The sequence below is a fragment of the Limanda limanda genome, chromosome 14 (genome assembly GCF_963576545.1).
Source record: "Limanda limanda chromosome 14, fLimLim1.1, whole genome shotgun sequence".
Lineage (NCBI taxonomy): Eukaryota > Metazoa > Chordata > Actinopteri > Pleuronectiformes > Pleuronectidae > Limanda > Limanda limanda.
In genome coordinates this window covers 16,326,481-16,345,778 of record NC_083649.1, presented here as the reverse complement: position 1 = coordinate 16,345,778, position 19,298 = coordinate 16,326,481, and the positions used below count along the sequence as shown (strand labels likewise).

The following is a 19,298-nucleotide window of genomic DNA, read 5'->3' as shown; positions in this document are numbered from 1 at the left end:
TACTCAATTGGAAAACACCCATGAAGACATCCGAGGAACAAGATTTTTAAAATTCAGAAGAGGTAACGGCACCAGGAAACTTCAGATTGGCTTCTCTTTCACCTGGAGGATCATCTTATTAGTCATCATCACCAAGATTGTGGACACGGTGGCTTTTCTTGATGGAATACAACTCTATAAGAAACTGACTGTCAGTGGGACTTTCCACTCTTTCCCTCTCTAGTGTGATCATTTTCAAGAGCCTTCTACCCTGATATTGTCAACGGTAGAATGTTCAGATAGGGATGAAATGTCCAGCAGTGTAACTGATCTGGAAACACCCTGGGACCAGGCCTACGAGTCCTTACTTGCTCCTTGTTATAGCACGTAGGGTTTTCCCACAACATACAGTCAAGCGGGAGCAAAATGTGAAGGCAAGCGTGACTGCCGTCTCCAGCCTGACGCAGACACCTTTCTCAATCATACTGCTTACACAGAGAGCATGGTGTTTGAGGGTGAAACGCAATAGCCTGTTCTAAAAAAAAAAAAAGGTGATGTTTGACAAATCGGTGAAACTCTTTTGACACAAATCTTTGAACTGCTCGTTTCCACTCGTCAGATTCTTCAGCTGCCGCCTCCAGCTGATCTGCGATTGGGAAGTATACCTTTTTTCTCTCCGTCTCTTCCTCTCTGCTTTGCTGATGTCTGACAAGATGTGTGTTGTCCAAAAACAATGCCAGATACTTGAACTGCTGGCTGGGCAGTTTTTGTGCCTCTGAGCTAGAATGATTTGAGTTTCCTCTGCTTCATTGTTTGCATATACACCTTATGTCAGCATACTGTACATGCTGTCTCTCTCTCTCTCACACACACGTACACACATGCACTCAAACAAACAGACACACACACACACACACACACACACACACACACAAACACACCCTTGTAATGTTTAGAAACCTGCCTTTGTCACAGGGCAATGCAAAATTTTCCAATAGACTTGCTATGAAATATTTCTTACTCAAACTATGCTACTTAGTAATCCTTATTATAATGCATAAAATTATGTGAGCATATAATCAATGATTGTACAGTGAATATGTCATGCTGTAAACAAATGTACATTTGCACTTTTCAATGTATGTTTAATCTTTCTTTTTTTAATTTGGATTCGATTTCCTTTTTATATCTATCTATGTGACGAGTGCTGCTTGAAAGTATAATGGGAAAAACAGCAACTGAATGTTGCATGATCACTTTAGGAATGAAGTTTATGAAATACGAAATTTCAGAGAATAGCATACTGAGTTTTATTCCATCATCCAAATGTATGTACCCTGCGGTGTTAGAGGAGACGTAAATCCTCTGCTTTCTGATGAACGTTTTTAGAATCTCTGGAATCAAGTGTGCATAGCTGGTGTAGATTAAAAAAAAGAGAAAGAATCACGGGTTGTGGAAGTATAGTAGAAGTAGGTGAAACATGCCCGATGGAAGAATTAACAAACCAAATGTATGGTTATGTAGCTGGTGAGACTGGTGGTAGGGAGCAGCTGGGTCAGAGAGAAATTACTGCTCTGCCTCAGTGTGGTGGCAGCCGGTGACGATCTGCATCAAGAGACGGCTGCAGCAGCTGAGGCTCGGATTCTGTCATTAATAGCAATAGTCACCATTGTGTAATTGAATTGTTACATGTATACCTCCCACTGCTGTGGCATTAGATGTGTATATGTTTCATAGCAACAACTTGATTAGACTCATTTTGTTCCTATACCTGTTTTATTATGTGCAATAACCATCCAAAGTTTAACTCTGTGAGACCACCTTCATGAAGACAAATGTGACGCTGCAATCTGAACTTTTTCATCTTTTATTTTCAGTTTGGTCTTTGTTGCTTCAGTTAAGTTAAATTTGGTGGACATGCTGACAACATAATGATTTAACAAGGGGGGTTAGAGCAGTCTAACAATAGCTGGAGGTGCTGTAGATGGGAGCTGAAGTTAAAGCCACTAGTCACACGCTGCCACTTCATTATCAGAACCTGTCAAAATAATTGGTTCTCAAGTCACTGCAGGAAACTTTGTAGCACGGGGGGACGTCTTGCATAAAGTCAGTTTTAACCGCCAACACAGCAGATATGTGTTTTAACCTTCCTCAAATTATATCAAAATCCATGAGCTCGTAGCGGACCTGCAGCAATGACTTTGTAAAAAAAAAAAACGAATCTGGAAAGGAGACAGCTCCAAGCTGGAAACAAAGCGGGGATAATTAGCAAGTGCTGAAGTCATTAACCAGTCTGGGAGAGTCTCTGCCTTAGGTCTCGAGGCCTGTGGTACCAAAGAAGAAACAAATCATCCTTCCTCTGCTGCAAGATTTGAACTCGAGTGGGTGCACGTCGCTGTGAGATTATGTCACAGTGTTCTTATAAATTTTCGGACCAAAGAGAGATCTCTGAAATTGCATCCACACTGTTTGTAGGGGACCTTCCTGATTTCTGGATTTCTGATCCTCTTAAAACGGTTTGTGTCTATTGACATGTGTTTTCCAGAGACTGACAGACCCCATTCAGATCCAGGCACTTAATAATTTCATCTTAATAAAAAGTAATCCTGTGTAAATGAGTGATCACGGAGGTGTTTCTGCTGGATGCAGCTGATAAGCCTATTCAGTTTCTTTGAAGCTTTTATTCATCAAGCCACTATTTCGCCTGCTCGTCATAATAAGCCACCGGATTTTGATGCACTCATTGCATGGTGAATAATAATAATATGCAGGTGATCCTGACAGAAAACTGATTGAAAAGTTAATATTGCAATGGAAGGCTGTTTAACACATGTTCTTTTTGTTTATTTTTTGTCAGATATAATTTGTTTAACATTTGCATTGTAATTTATGGTTTCTCAACTGAAAAAATGCAAATTCTGTGTAATGAATGCTGTTCCAAGGATTATAATAAAGATTATTTATAACCTTTGCCCCTGATTAGTGAGATGATTGGCTCAAACACTGACAATTGCGAGTTCACATTATTTACTCTATATATATTTCTTTATTTTCAATCGGATATCTAACACAAGGGATGTTAAGTAATCTGAAAACTTTTTTAATATTTTCCATTCCAATGATTTGATGATTATAGATGTAACATTTCATGCATTACACATTTTTGTTCACTTATCATGTATATTTACCACGAGACACGGATTTAGTTTGAATTTATCAATAAAATATGTGAATATTTTCCTTCGCTGTCTCTAGATCAAAGGGAGTTGTAAGAAGACGTTACTGTGACAACTACAGGAGTGAAAAAGGTTTAGAAAGTTAAGAGTTACAATGTTACAAATACTGTTTGTCACCTGCAGACAAACATCATTTGCCGTCAAGATCCTGACGAGAGCAGAAGCTTCTTGAGAGAACGAATCCTCGAAATCCATCAACCGACAAGAAAACAACAAACAACTTAGCAAACGAGAGAAAACTGCATGTGCATCCATTGTTTGAACTTGAGCACAAGTTTCTTCTGAGCGTCATCAATAAGTAGATCTGCTCTCTATTGTGAATCATGCAGCATCAAGACCTTGTGACGACCCTCAGAGCTGAACTCCTCCAAGCCATGGCTGAGATTAAGGCTCTTAGACAGGAGCTTGTCTCTGAAAGAGCAGGTGGGGCAGCTCCAGGAGCAGCTGAAAGACACAGATGATCTCTTACAAAAAGAAACCAAGAATCGGCGTGCTTGCAGCAAAGCCTATGCATGGACTGCTTGGCCGAGCTCTCTGAGTGTCAGGCCAAGTGCAAAAGTCTTTTTTTCAGACTCCAACTGAGGGACTGACCTGCAGAAAGATGGAGGCCGTCTACAATGAAAACAAGTCTCTAAAGGACCAAGTTCACCGACTGAAAAGTGAACGGATGAAGCTCGAGAAGTAGGTGAGACATAAGAACGAGCTGATGAAGACAGAAACAAAGAAGAGACGTGCTTCCACCAAATCATACCTCGCCTGCCTGGACAAGCTGAGTGAGACGGAGAACGAGCTGGTGAGTGTTGAGAGGAAGTGGAGACAGTGAATGAGGAGGACGAAGACAAGCTTCTGTCCCCCTTTTGAATACATGTACATATTATACAATTGTAAATGGTATTAATGTTGTAAATGATATGAATATTATAAGTATTTTAAATCTTGTAAATAAATATAACAAATACAGTAACATCGACCTGTGTGTGTGTCTTTCTGAATATAGATACAGGATTCATGGCTCTAAACAATTAACACAGTGTTGGTTTTGTTTCTTTATAGATTTAAATATGCCAAAAGTCGACAACAGGAGTCAAACACATCAGTGTGATGAAATGAGTCTCACTGTATAAATAAATGAATATAACTTCATTATTATAAAAGTTTACTTGATCACTATTAGTTTGTAAATGTGAAACTTTGTCTATAATATATATACATATTTAGATATTATTATTATTATGAAACCACATGAACCACACAAGTAATCTTTATTTAAAAATAATATAAAGTTCACACATAAACTACATATTTCTGTTGAAGACATGTGGGAAGTCTGTTCCCCTTAGGAAAGATTAATTTATAGACAACGTTGACCCCTGGTGGTAAGAAATGTATAGCACCAGTTGCCTAAAAGACAGAAGACAACACTTCATTATGGCTCCTCAACCCATTCAGGTGCACTTATAATCAGAGAAATTATCAAGTTCCAACCAAATTCTGCATGAGAAACAACAATGTTTTCAACAAGCCATTTGCAAGAATAATAGTTTTTGCATAATATAGTACTTTAAGTTGTACACACACAGGTACCCAGTTGGAACATACAATAATTAAAAAGATTAATCTAAAGTACAAGTACCTCAAGGTAAAAGTGTGGAATATGGCCAAAATGGCAACTAAATGCAGAATAGCAGGCTTCCTGTTGCGTTTTTCAAATTGCACCTATAGACTTTTTTTTTTGCCTGGTCAATCTATACATGTGTATCGATTTTTGTGAAGATTGGTCAATGTGAACAGTTCCGGGGGTTGCGGGTGGCACCGTTGAGCCATTTTGCCACGCTATTGAAAATTCCTCCAGATTACATAAATTTTCACGACTTTTAAATTTTTTGCAAATTCTGGTAAGAATTGAGCATGTTAAAGCCCTCAAAAAGCCAATTCATTGCCTGAATAATAATAATAACGAGGACGAAACACTGGTTGACAGAATTGTCTGCTTTGTGTCTCAACCAGTCCTCGTAACCCTGACACACACAAACATTGAGAGAGAGACAGAGGAGGAAGTGAGGGAGGTGTGCAAAAGTGATAAGGTGCGTCAGTGTTGAGTTCAATGTCAATGCCAATAAAGTAAAATTAGACTGAAAACCATGGTCTCACCTGTTTAACTGTGATTACAAAGAAGAGCGGCAGCCCGCTGGTGATGGGACTGGTGGGTGTGTCGATGATCAGCTGAAGTGACACACACACAAACACAGAGAAATTAATGTCTGAATATGTATAAATTATATAATAATATTATTTATAAAGCACCTTTCCAAACAAGGTTCTTTACAAGTTAAAACTGATTAATTGAGGGCATTGAAAAGAATACATAAAATAAACCAGAATTGCTCAACCTGGAAAGTACCAACTATAAAATACAATTTCTAAAATTTCTAGGACTGCAAAGCAGCAGTGGGCGGGCCCGAGCACATGCATTTTGAACTGTTGCATGCGTTTTGGCTGAAAAAAAAAATGACTGAGAAAATAGTGACACTTAGTGCTGTTCAGGCTTGGACTCTGATCATGAGACAGCGATTGGTGGTGATAGGACAATGCACAGTGGAGTTATGACAACATTGTCTCCTTTGGCGAAGGATGAACCTTCGCCGTACCTCAATGTTTACACGGTTTGAGGAAATGTTCCAATTCTGAGAGAGAAGAGACGTCGCCTTTGCAAGACATCAAAGACTCCTTTAATCTTTGTTCACAGCATCAAAGGATACATGGTCCATTGAAAATTACTCCAGAATATGTAAAATGTCACCTCTTTCTAATTTTCTGCAAATTTTGGTACGAATTTAAGCATGTTAAAGCCCTCAAATAGCCAATTAATTTGCCTGAATAACAAGAATAATCCTTACAATTTCAATAGGGCCTCACTGTCGGTCAGTGCTGTGCCTTAATCAGATAACTAATACACAAAGCAAACAGCAGCTAAGTAACAGATAGTGTAGGTATTATTGCCTCGTTTTCCGGGTTGGTTTTTCCACTTCCGCTCATCATGGTGGCTCTTCGATGTTTATCTTGCTTTTTGTTTCGTCTTTGACGTGGACCGGCATTTTCCCACAACACCCCGCTGCTGCTGCTGCTGCTCTCACTGATGACGAAAATGGCGGACAGCGGATCGTCGGTAGGTTTCCTAAAGATGCAATTTTATCTTAGACGTTTCTCACACTGTTTTGGTGGAGTTTGACTGGTTGTCTTCCCACAGGTGGAGATTGTGGAGGGCTGTCGCCTGCCCGTTCTTCGTAAGAACCAGGAACACGAGGACGAGTGGCGTAAGTATTGTCCGGTTCTCTTCCCAGTGCTAAGCTAATGGTAATGCTATGTGGCTAACCTTAGCTGTTGTTACGGGCTCCGCTGTTCAGAGCAGCGTAAACACTCACAGGGACCCATGCTGGTGTCATGACTTTAATTTGATGGCTTACCAAGACACTGCTACACCCAATGAGTCGTTAACAAGTCATATCCTGTGGGTGTTTTCATAAATAATACATTTTATTCCGAAAGATAGAGTGAAATCTGTGTGACAACCGGCCTTTGTTTACAAACGTAAAATACACCTGTTCAGGTGAAACAAGAGTTTATTTGAATTCTGTCTGGCTCAGTTATAAATGTCAAGTTCAGGCCAAAGTTGTTGTGGTTGACTCTACTTGTTTCTGGCAAGAAAAGAAAAGTAAGAGCCACAGTAAGATCTTAGTCGACAGCTCAGTGACTCTTACTCGTATCTTATGGATAAACTTCAACAAACATATTATGTGGCAGCGTGACCATTCTTACATTTCGATACACATGCACAGACTGACAGTTTGTGACCTCACATCATTGTGGGGTTTGCACAGTGTTGGGACCCTTGTAATTTAAGCACTAACTCCTCACCACCCGTAATGTAAAACGACATAGTCCTGTGTTAGAACTTAATTATATAATATAAACATTGGGTGTAAAAATGTATAATTATCTACTCTTACAGAAAAGATCAAATAATTGAATAAAGATGGTAAATAATTTCAATTCTTATTTCCTCCATAATCATCTTATTTAGCTAATGCTTTTCATAATTCTTTACAAATTTGTGAGACTGAAAAATGGCAAAACCCTCCAAGTGCTTAAAAATAAGTCTTTAAATGGCTTGTTTTCAGTCTTTCATTAAATGATTGAAACACACCAAAACAGTCAGTTGCCTTTTTTTTTTTTTTTATTATTTTCTGTCCCTCTGCCATTTTACAATTACTTGTGACCCATACATGATGCTTTTAACCCATTATCTTGGTTGTGAGATATTACATCTAAAATGTTATTAACTTCTCTTCATACAGCATTGGCAGAAATTCTAAGTGTTAAAGAAGTGTCTGCGAGGAAGCTCTTCTATGTTCACTACATCGACTGTGAGTATTTGTGCATTTGTGTCGCTCCCTGGTTTATACTAAACTGTATAACTATTATAATCGCTGTGTTGGCTGTATTACACATCACAAAGACATCACAGTAATTGTGTTCTCGTCTGTGTATAATGACTTGTGTGAAAAGTCAACAAGCGTCTGGATGAGTGGGTCACAGCAGACAGGCTGGACATGAAGAAGCTTCAGTTTCCTAAGAAAGAAGCTAAAACTCCAACTAAGAATGGTCTTCCAGGCTCCCGTCCCAGTTCTCCAGAAAGAGAAGTGGTAAGCATGCATAAGAAATACACCACAAAACGTTTATTTTAAAGCACAAAATATTGGCAGTAACTCAGTAATTTCAAACTTTGTTGTGAATATTGCCAAGTGCCTATACTAACCTATATTGCTGTATATTAATATTTGTAAGCAGTAGTATTTAATAGAAGCATCGTAACACTGGTTAATGAGAATAATTGTTATCAGAACTTTTATAACAAAATTTCCTCATTGTTTTGTTTGTGTGGTAGAAAAAATGAAACATACTACAAGATATCAGCCACCAATCTTATGGTCGCCCTGCTAATGACTTACATGCTGCTTGAATATAATGTTGAAAGCTACCCACAATTATGAGTTGTTTCCGAGCCTTTATATGTTCAAAGCTTTTTGCCCATGACACCCTTGACCCTTTATGTACAAAAAAATCCCTCGGTAGTGCAGCCTATAGAGAAGTCTTCATACTTAAGTAACAGATTTTTGTTTAAGATTCCTATTTCTGTTTTACTTATTCTTCAGATCTACCTTTGATTCAAACAACTGCCACAGAAACTGTTAAATGATCTGTTTATGTTTACAGTGACTAATAATTATGTATACATTAGAAAACCCTCTGGTAACATGACTGTGAGTTAACCCCCGTCCTTCTCTTCCTTTCTTTTTAATTCAGAGGAAGAGTCTAGATCTCAACGCTCAATCTGCCACAGCCCCTTCCAGAGGCAAAACTCTTCCCACACCGGTACAACTTGAATTTACCCATTCCAGAAATGACTGAGACCTGGTTTAAGCCTGGTGTTTAACATACATCTTGTTTGATCATACAGCTGTCAAGTCATGCCGAACTGCACGGAACTCCAGAGACAAACAACCATGACACAATAAAGGAAGAGGATGATCCACTCGTGCAGATCAAATCCGGAAGTGATTTAAAACACAATGTATCCAAGTGTTTGTCTGGTGTACGCACTGGACTCGTAAAGCCAAATGTCAGCTTCAGATCTTTCAAGGTAGCTGGCATGTTTTTTCTTTGTTGCAATCTTTTGTGTAATCATACTGAAAATGTATTGTTTTTCTGAGCTTTACATTTATGCAGACATAAAAAGAAATAATATAAAAGCACTTTCACAGAATTTATAAAATAACACAACAAAAAAAAGTGGAGATTGGTTGATGCGGTTGGTATTTTAGGAGGGGGAATAGAAAATTGATAACTTCTTTGTGAAGACATATTTTTAGTTACATCAAACATACTGCAGTTTAATGCCAGGATTACATGCAGACATTGGACGAAGTTTAATCTGACTTTATCAATGAACAGATTTTAAGTAACATTTAGATGACACCCCTCTATGAACTAGAACTGGAGCCCCCAAAATGTAATTATTACATTTGTGATACTTTAAAACATAACCACAAGCCTCTCGTCTGACTGGAATCCAAAATATCTGCAAACAAAAATTCTGATTCAATAATGATTTTTTTCTGTCTGAATTTAAATCAAAGTGTCTTAACAACATTTGTCTGCTGCAGAAAAGGAAAGTCGAGCCTGTCCCCATGGTGACTCAGGTACCCCCTGCCCCCCCGGTCCCCTCCCTGCCAAGCTCAGCTGAAGCCACTCAGGCATCTGTTTTTCCTGCTGTGCGGGAGACCAACACCTTCAAGTCCCGCGAAGACCATGACCAGCTCGCCTCGCTCACAACGGTACATAACATCTTCTTGGGCTCTTAATTGTTTGAGCGGAAGGGTTTTATTACAGGCTGATCTGTAACTTTTCAATTCTTCTCAACGATAGAACGGCACTGCCCGACGGCTCATCCCCCCTCCGTCCGGAAGGAAAAGGAAAGCTAATTGTGGGGGAGCTGATGAGGTATGAGGCTAATTATTTTCTCATTTCAAAAATGTCAGTCTCTGCATTATTTTTGTTACATATTATAATTCATCTTAAATTTAAGCATTTTGCAATTTGTATTTCAGAATGTTTATGATCTTTGATCTTTGAAGAAATGTATGATGTTGGCTGCATAATCCATCAGGAGAGCGGATAATATTTTAGCCTATTTTAATTCATAAATAGCAGTGACCCATCCTGAAAAAAACCTAGCAGATTAGAGTTTCTATCACTCCATCAAGCTTCTGTCACACGTTGTATGTAATAAGAAAGTTGCTGCAGCTAATATATCTGCTATCATCTCTGATGACTGTGGCCAGTGGGGTTGTCATATTAGTGAACTAAACAGTCTGTTAAACCCACTTGAAATAATTTCTATCATTGTCAGAATTGCTGGTCGGCTACTGATGAACCCACCCTGAAATGTACTAAAACTACAATGTTACACTGAAGTCCATTATTGCTTTCAATCTGTCCCCCTAACCAAACTGTTTAGTGTAAATAAGAATCGTTTTATTCCCCTCTTTAGTTTCATAAAGCCTGTGTTTTTGTCTTTTCCCTACCTAGATGATAAAGGTTTTGCAGTATAACAACCCTCAATGTGCCAGCGTCTTTCTACCGCCACCAGAGGTCTGTTTAATTTCCTATTATTGCCTGTTGATTGTGTGTTGCTGTCCAAATTCAGCTGTGCCTTAGTGGGTCCATTAAACCTGAGGGGAAAATTACCTCCGACCTGAGTTTAGTCCTTTTAGTAACAAGTTCAACCACTGTGAATATACGTGTTGCTACAAGAAATCAAATTCTGACAAAATAAATATATTAAAAGCATCTGCTCATTTGATTGAGCAGCTTTATTGTTTTTACACAGTTTTTTGCTATTAAAGAAATAGCTGCAACAGGAGGGTCTAATGTTTATAATGTCCACATTGTTTAATGCCAGGATTCCCAGGACAGTTCGGATGGCATCCCATCTGCACCCCGCATGACAGGGAGTCTGGTGTCTGACCGCAGCCACGATGACATTGTGACCCGGATGAAAAACATTGAGTGTATAGAGCTAGGACGTCACCGACTGAAACCCTGGTACTTCTCACCATACCCCCAGGAACTCACCGCCTTGCCCATCCTCTACCTCTGTGAATTCTGCCTCAAGTATCTCAAAAGCCTCAAGTGTCTACAGAGGCATTTGGTAAGAATTGTCCGTTTGTTCTTTGCCTCTGGCGGCTTAAGCAGATTTTTACACACCACAGGGGTCAGGGTGTCAAACACTACACAGCTATCACCAGGAGAGGTCTCCAAACTATGTTCAATTACGAAAAAGACAGAGTGCATCTGACTGATCCTCCTGTCCTTCTCTGTCATGATACGTTGGAGTCTGGAGAAGATATGAAACTCTCAATATACGTGGATATTGGTTTTATAGAATAGAGGCAGCGCAGGTTTTTCTGCTTGACCTGAACCAAAACCAAGAGACAACGGTCCAAGCCCGACAGGCAAATGTTTTTTTTGGACCAAACCCAACCTCGATGCAGGTCATATAAGCTGTGCCGAGTTAGTGTTACTGTCCCAAGCACACATAGTAATTGCTTGATTTCCCAGATTACAGACATGTGCAGTGTAAAAAGGGAGCACCTCATCATTGTCTGTTGCTCTTTTTTGCTGCTGTTGCAGCCCACTCCGACCATCAGGTTGGAAATCTATCTGTGACCTTTGTAATTGCATCGACAGAAATTGACTGCCAATCGAGTGCAGATCAGGGCTTTTGTCTGTGACTTCCAAAACACATTGGAGACGGGCAAATCGGGCTGTAAATCATGTAATGTGAACAAGACTTTTGAGATTGTGGGCATTGCTCTCATCCTCTCTTCCTCTCTCATCTTTACAGACAAAATGTAACCTGAGACATCCCCCGGGCAACGAGATCTACCGCAAAGGCACCATCTCATTCTTTGAGATTGACGGCAGGAAAAACAAAGTAAGTGACTAATATCTTTGTCTTTCCTCAACATTTGAAAAACATTTATTACGTTTATCATTAATATGTGCCTTTATTTTTCAGATGTATTCCCAGAATCTGTGTTTACTGGCTAAATGTTTCCTGGATCACAAAACCTTGTATTATGACACGGACCCCTTCCTCTTCTATGTAATGACGGAGTATGACTCCAAAGGCTTCCACATAGTGGGATACTTCTCTAAGGTACATAAATCATGCAGACGATTTTGAAAGAACCTTTTTTTTATTTCAGGGGTTTCCAAATCTAAACATAATTTGTATTTACTGTGTGCAGGAAAAAGAGTCAACTGAAGATTATAACGTCGCCTGCATCCTGACCTTGCCTCCCTACCAGCGGAGGGGCTATGGCAAACTGCTTATTGAATTCAGTAAGTGTAGTAACAAAAACAGTGGCTGAGGAAATAGTAGTAGTATTTTGTTTTGGTCATATCTGTGTTGGCCTCACCTGTGCTGATTATCTGCTCACTGTGTTTGTCAGGTTATGAGCTGTCCAAGGTCGAAGGGAAGACGGGAACACCAGAGAAGCCACTTTCTGACCTTGGTCTTTTGTCCTATCGTTCCTACTGGTCACAGACCATCTTGGAAATTCTCATGGACCTTAAACCCGACAATGGGGAAAGGCCGCAGATTACCATCAAGTATGTGACTGCTGCCATTTTATCTCAACTTAAATTCACCTCTTAACAAACCTTTCAGGTAAAGAAATTGATAGTTTTCCCTTCTCTCATTTGACCCTTCCTTGTTGTTTTCTCAGTGAGATCAGTGAGATCACGAGTGTAAAGAAAGAAGACGTCATTTCCACACTTCAGTACCTCAACCTTATCAACTACTACAAGGTGAGAGACCCATGCTCTGTGTTAAGAAATTGATGTTCTGATGGACGTATCGCAAAATACACTGTGGCGCTGCGGTCGGGTTGTGCACCTTCTCCCGGCCAAAAAGCTGCCGTGGTCTCTGCCTCTGTAGCCAGGGACTGTTTATGTTTGTTTATCGCAAATCATATCGTCTTTGTGATATTACACAGCGTTATCGCATATCGCATGTTTTCCTAATATTGTGCAGTCCTACTAAAGAGTAACAAAAATGTAAATAGAAAAACAGCAGAAGTTAGTAACTGGCATTTTCCAGGAAATGTTTTTCAAGTCTAAACCTTGAGTTTCCTAACATCACGATGGGAACTGCAGATTTGTTTGTTTTTAATACATGATCACACTCACTCTTAATTCACCAGGCTTGCATTTCCCTAATGGATGATGAAGTGGTGAAGTGTCTCAATTTATTATTCAGTAATTTTTATTTGTGAACTTATTGATCTGCCATAGACAAAACGCACTTGGCAGCAATTGAAAGAAAAATAAGTGTATGGAGTCTGCAGAGTACTTTCATGATTATTTATATATATATATATATATATATAAAAAATCCTATTCTGCTATAGTTATCTCAAATGCACTACAAAAAAATATGATCCTTTATTAGAATAATCTCAGTGTGATCAAACTGGTGGAAAGAAATCACTAGGACATGTTCTGAATTGTAAGATCAAGAATGTTTTCAAAGTGAATATATTTAGAAAATCCAGTGAAAAGGAACATCGTTGTTTGATTTAATGCGTAACTTAAATTATTTGAAATTATATTCAATTTGCTGTGGAGAGTATGAACTGACTTTGTCTTGTCTTCTGACTCCAGGGACAGTACATCCTGACTCTCTCAGAGGACATAGTGGAGGGGCATGAGAGAGCGATGCAGAAGAGACACTTACGCATTGATCCAAAATGTCTTCACTTCACACCTAAGGACTGGAGCAAGAGGGGCAAGTGGTAGAGCCCGCGCCTGGTTCACAGAAAACCATCCCAGACTTTCAGATTACAGACTTAAAACAAATGATGGATCAGATCAAGTTTTTTTTTTCTCCTCATCAAGAACCTCAATCAGACCCAGACAATGAACATAAACTGTGACTTGAGAAGCAGATGCTTTTATTGTGAATATTCATTGTATATTGTGAGGATAAAATAAACTGTCAAACCCGCGGACAGCAGAGAGACGGTGACTGCACAAAAAATATAGTGTAAATTAATGGTTAATATGGCAAAACATACAGACCACCTAATGAAAAGGAGATTTCCTTTTCATGAATGCACCAAGGACAGTTTTATTTTCCTGTTTTGGACGTCACAAACCTGAACGTGTCTTTTTGACTACATTCTTTGTATCAGCAACAAAGTTGTGGAAGTAGAATTAAAAAGTCATCAGAAATATTTATATATCTCAGAAAGTTTTCAAGATTCCCTGTTTGACCTAAACCAGAATAATCCCTTTTTTTATACCAGTCATACTTAGAAAACTTAGTTCATTATGATAACACTCATTAATCAATGCCATAACTCACAGTCCAAACCTTAGTCATCACTTTCTACATAGGTATTTTTCTGGTGCGCAGACATCAGAACCTCTTCCTGTGTACAAAGGTTTGAGTAGTAATAATAGTGATTGAAAACAATACCCACTGATGATAGGACTGGTTGTATTTATATATATTTATATCAATGACTCAGTGTGATCAGTATTGGGATTGCGTTACAGGAAAGAAAGTACAAGGTCCAGACTCCACTTCTGTTTTCAGAGTAAAGTTCTGCCCAGTCAAGCTCCTCATGGCACACAGTGCTCATCTGTTTATTGTAGTTCCCCTGGCGACGTTGCCTGAAGGGGAATAGAAATATGCTGCTAAAGGCTTCTGGGTCATTGTGTCAAAATCAAAGGGGATTATTGCTATACGTATCTCTATATATACAAATATATATTCAGAACTATTTGGAAACAGACAAATATTTAAAACTAGACATAAGATCCAATGTTTTAATGTTGTTAATCGTCAGTTCATGTTTATCTTTTACAATAGAAGCTCTGCTTTTCATTTCCATGTATTTTAAATTGTTGGAAGCGTATATGATTTTTGTTTGTGACCATTCAGGTGAATAGTTAGTTTTTCCTGTTCATCCCCTGTTGCGATCATCTGTACTCAATGTGCAATGAGACAAATCCATAAGTTAAACATGTTGCTTGTTACTGTACATACTGAACCTCATTATTAAAAAACCTTTAGAAGACAGAAGCCATGTTGATCTGTTAGAGGAATGTAAATTTTGTGTACAGTTGTCTTTCTTTTTTACTTGATGTAATCTAACAGGCCTCACAATATTAACAGGACAAGACCTTAAAGTGATATCTTACTTTCAAGTTTGTGTTTTTATGTTTACATGTGAAATAATTTAGCATATCTTTATGTGAAACACAGTTGGGAATATGATTTGAACCTTTGATTTGAAAAGCTTGTTGAATTGATAAAAAAAACATTGTAAAAACCCCTGTAAAGTGTCTTTAATATTTGATTTTAAAAGTGTACATTTCCCACCTCAGCATACTGTATTCATTTAATCGGCACAGAGTTCTGAGAACTACGTTTAATAGCCAGCGAAGCTTGATGAACGTCACTAACATTTACAAAGTGTAGTGAAGTTAAAACACTGGTAAGTATTGGTACCTGCAGATTGCTGTAGCATTGTATAACTGCTAATTTCAAATTTGAAGAGGTACAAGTTAAATGATGACACTCAACTCAATTTGAAGTTGATCTGGTACAAATACTTCAAAGTAAAAATGTGTAATATGGCCACAATGCAAAATAGCATGCTTCCTGTTGTGTTTTTCCAATTGCACCCACTTTTTTGTTTGTCTGGTCATGATACATATGTGTATCGATCTTTGTGAAGATTGGTGAATGTGAACATGTTCCGGGGGGCACCGTTGAGCCATTTTGCCACGCCCATTGAAAATTCCTCCAGAATACGTACATTTTCACCACTTTCTAATTTTCTGCAAATTACAAATAATAATCCTTACAATTTCAATTGGGCCTCACTGTCTGTCAGTGCCTGTCAGTGCTCGGGCCCTAAAAAGACCAGACTCGCATAGAATATAAATCCTTTGTAATTGTATTGTACACAATACAGTGAAGTTACAAGTGCTACTTCTAGTTAGTACAAAAAATTACACACTACATAAAATATCAGTGCTATAGCCAGCATATTACTAGCTTTTGCTCTGTAGCATCAAATGTATTTTTTCATTTTGTGTATTTATTTAACTGTGACCAGCCTTTGGGAGAAAAAACTAATGCACGAAATACAACCTGGAAAATAAGCTTCTTGGTATTTAAAATGAGAAGACTTGAATTCATCAGTGTCAATTTTAACAAATAGAGAAACATGCATTTTTATCTTTAAAAAAAATGTGTCCAATCCTAAATACACGATTTCTCATTTCACTGTGTCTATATACAGTGTGTCCACCAGGCGGCAGCAGCGTGAATTCTCCTTCTTTTTGTGAAGTTGCATTAGGACTGAGGAGGAGAAGCTGCAGGACAGAGCCAGGTGGACAAAGACTCTGATCAGGGGCGGCTCCTGGTACAGACGACATAGGCGGTTGCCTATGGTGCAAAATGCCAAGAGGGCGGCACAAGAGACTGAATTATCATGACGTGACACATGCAATGTAAAACAATATATTAACGTCACACCATCATCCTCTAACCCCAGGACGCACCGGAGGTAGAAGCGCCGCGAAAAGCGGTCCGCCTCATTTCCTCGCCCATGTTCGCACCGGCAGCATAATGCCGGGAAGAACCGGGAAGCGCGAACTCATGGGTAAGTTTGGCAGGCTGTCGTGTTGGCAGGACTTCAACCACCTATTCATTGCACAATATCTAATAATATGTAAATTTAAAAAAACAAAAATGAACCTTAACCATTTCAAATTAAATATAATTTTTTTTTTTTAAACTAAATTAAAAAAAAAAAAAACTGCGCGCGCACATCCTGCTCAGAAGCCCATTGCGCACAAGCACACACACATGCAGTGTAATTAATTTTGTATTATTATAATTTTGTACTAACATGAGAAAAGTCATATGGATGATGGGTACCCAGTTGTAGCGATGGTGGATACTTGTGTATTCAAAACAAATGAGATTTTAAGAGACCTACCTCGAACATAAGTAACCGTCAAGTAGATAAACTACAGGTCTATTAGAAGAATTTAGATAAACCATTATATTAGAAGAAGAAAATTTCCTTCTCAAACTTCTCTGTTTACACCTTAATCATAATATAGCTTAAAAACCCAAAGCAAAGAATTAAATCATTTCAACATGCATCAGTAGACATTCAATTATCTGAAATAGTTTTAATAAAACATGCACTTGTCAAAGTGTAGGTGTGCTATGTCTTGAATAACAGCTTCGGATTCCTATCACTTGTACCAACTTTCTGGAGGCCAAGTACGAATTACGAAATGTGAGAATGGATTTAAAAAAAAGGACTGTACTTGTGTAGCAGTGTATTGTATATAGGTGCATCTTTGTCAGCTGTATAGCCAGTTACAGTTTTTAACTGCATTATTGAATTAGCTTGGACCCCTAAAGAATGTTTGTTTTAAACTTTGAAATGGTTTCAATCTCCTTATTCGCCTTCCTTCAATGTTTCTCCTCCCTCTCCCTCTCTCCCTCTCTCAGCAGCAAAATGACAGGCTGGAGGCGGGATCACATCAGATACCATGCAGCGAATCCAGTCAGAGCAGCAATCCAAGTCGCAAACAGAACCTGTCCCGTTGGGTGTCGAAGGTCGGCCATGGTGAGTTGACTGGCATGTGCCGTTCCACTCGACGCTGCTGGATTCACAAAAAGAGAAAAACAAACCTTGACAACAACAACCTCACAACAGTTCCTCATAGCAGCATGATGCATGCAAATAGAAGGATAAAAACATACTCATTTTGGCAGCATAGTAGGGACATTTGCTGATGTCACCATCCGTGGCTCCGTGGAAAGGCAAGCCAGCATCTAAAACCTCCTCCTGGATGGGCTCCCTGTGTGAACAGACACGCTGCGGTGACAGACTGTGGTTAGAGTCAAAGATGAATCAAAAAAATATTAAATTATCAGGTGCACAATTCAGAAAGCACTGCAAAGTAGAGGAGGAGAAGAAAGAACAGTATAGAGGTAAGAATCACCCCGATCAGTACAGCTGATTTCAGACTCTCTATATTTTTTGTTATATATTTGTATTGTTTTTTATAGCTTAAAATTTTGTCTTCCTGTGTGTGCATCTGCATACAGTCCAAAAGTTATTGTGGATGCATGAGAGTTTGCGTGTGTATGTTGGGGGGCGCCAATTTGAAATCTCGCCTAGGGTGCCAACATTACCAGGGCCGGCCCTGACTCTAATACAGGTTCTGCTGCATCTGCTCCTATTTGGATTGATGCTGTTAAATGGGTGTGAATCACGTTTGATTCCTCAGCCTCTGTACTTGACATCTCATCACACACATGTTCCTACTGCACCTGGCAGAGCTACACCAGTCCCCATGAGGAGAGAGAGAGGAATTTCACACTCATCTAACATCCTCCTCCTCCTCCTCCTCCTCCTCCTCCTCCTCCTCCTCCTCCTCCTCCTCCTCCTCCTCCTCCTCCTCCTCCTCCTCCTCCTCCTCCTCCTCCTCCTCCTCCTCCTCCTCCTCCTCCTCACTGTTTGGCTGTTTCTGCAACATCTGGACCTCTGAGAATAAATATTGATTAATTCTGGCACCATGTGCTGTCAAAGAATTACACAGAAAATATAATATATATATAGACTAGAGCCAAAATAATCCATTGATAAATCAATTAAGAGAAAAGTGATCAAAATTGTACAATTCAATTACTAATCATTCAGAATATCCTTGTGTTTAGGCCTCTTTAAGTGATGATTTCCTACTTTTTCTCTGTCTTCTATATTTGACAGATCACATAGTAATGACAAGATCAAGCAGTTTAAACATGACACAGTGTGTGCAAGAGAAAAAACAATCAGCTAAAACAATAAAAGAGAATCAGTGTTAACAGTCAGATAATAGTAGATAATCAAGATCATTGGGTGATGGAAATATCTGTTCTTCACACAGTTAAGAATGATGATTTTAATGCACTTTAGCATTTTTGCTTGTATACATAATTGTGCTGATGCTGGAGGAGAGTTCATTGTCTGTCATTGTTTCAAGTAGCAAACAGGATGAAACTTTAAAATGTCAACCATGTTTCTCTGCAGAGCTGCAAACGTGACCGCAGCGGGACATGTCCACAAGGTGTCACTGTAGCACTGATCGTAGTGAGGCCTTTTCCTAAATGACCTCTAGTGAGATTTCTGGTTGATTTGTGATGGTCTAAACTTTCAAGCTGTTGTTTACATCAGAGGTCATGACCTTCTTCAAGGAGGTTCAGTTTTCTGCCCTGTTCCTTGGTTTGTTTTGAAGCAAGATTACGCAAAAACAACTTAACTGATTTACCCCGAAACTGTGTAAAAGAATGTGGTATGGGTCAGGGTAGAACCCAGAAAATATTTTTTACTCTCTATAACATTGTGAGGGTGTTTTTGATTAGAAACGTTT

At 39.0% G+C, this 19,298-nt stretch overlaps 1 protein-coding gene across 1 annotated transcript; it reads left to right on the top strand.

Moving 5' to 3' along the window:
- The first annotated feature begins 6,351 nt into the window (after positions 1–6,351).
- LOC133019215 (histone acetyltransferase KAT5) lies at positions 6,352–15,181 on the top strand. The gene is made up of 16 exons (XM_061085611.1): positions 6,352–6,381; positions 6,463–6,529; positions 7,571–7,639; positions 7,782–7,918; positions 8,580–8,648; positions 8,734–8,916; positions 9,440–9,610; positions 9,702–9,776; positions 10,365–10,427; positions 10,738–10,986; positions 11,683–11,772; positions 11,857–11,997; positions 12,089–12,182; positions 12,293–12,452; positions 12,569–12,650; positions 13,506–15,181. The coding sequence occupies exons 1-16, from the start codon at positions 6,352–6,354 to the stop codon at positions 13,638–13,640; spliced, it is 1,815 nt and encodes a 604-aa protein (XP_060941594.1). The 3' UTR covers positions 13,641–15,181.
- Positions 15,182–19,298: the final 4,117 nt, after the last annotated feature.

Excerpts from the sequence above, each read along its gene's own strand:
- LOC133019215 (XM_061085611.1), top strand. The coding sequence starts at position 6,352 with ATGACGAAAATGGCGGACAGCGGATCGTCG. Across the intron at positions 7,919-8,579 it reads GTTCTCCAGAAAGAGAAGTG|AGGAAGAGTCTAGATCTCAA; the intron begins GTAAGCATGCAT and ends TTTTTAATTCAG. Across the intron at positions 10,428-10,737 it reads TCTTTCTACCGCCACCAGAG|GATTCCCAGGACAGTTCGGA; the intron begins GTCTGTTTAATT and ends GTTTAATGCCAG.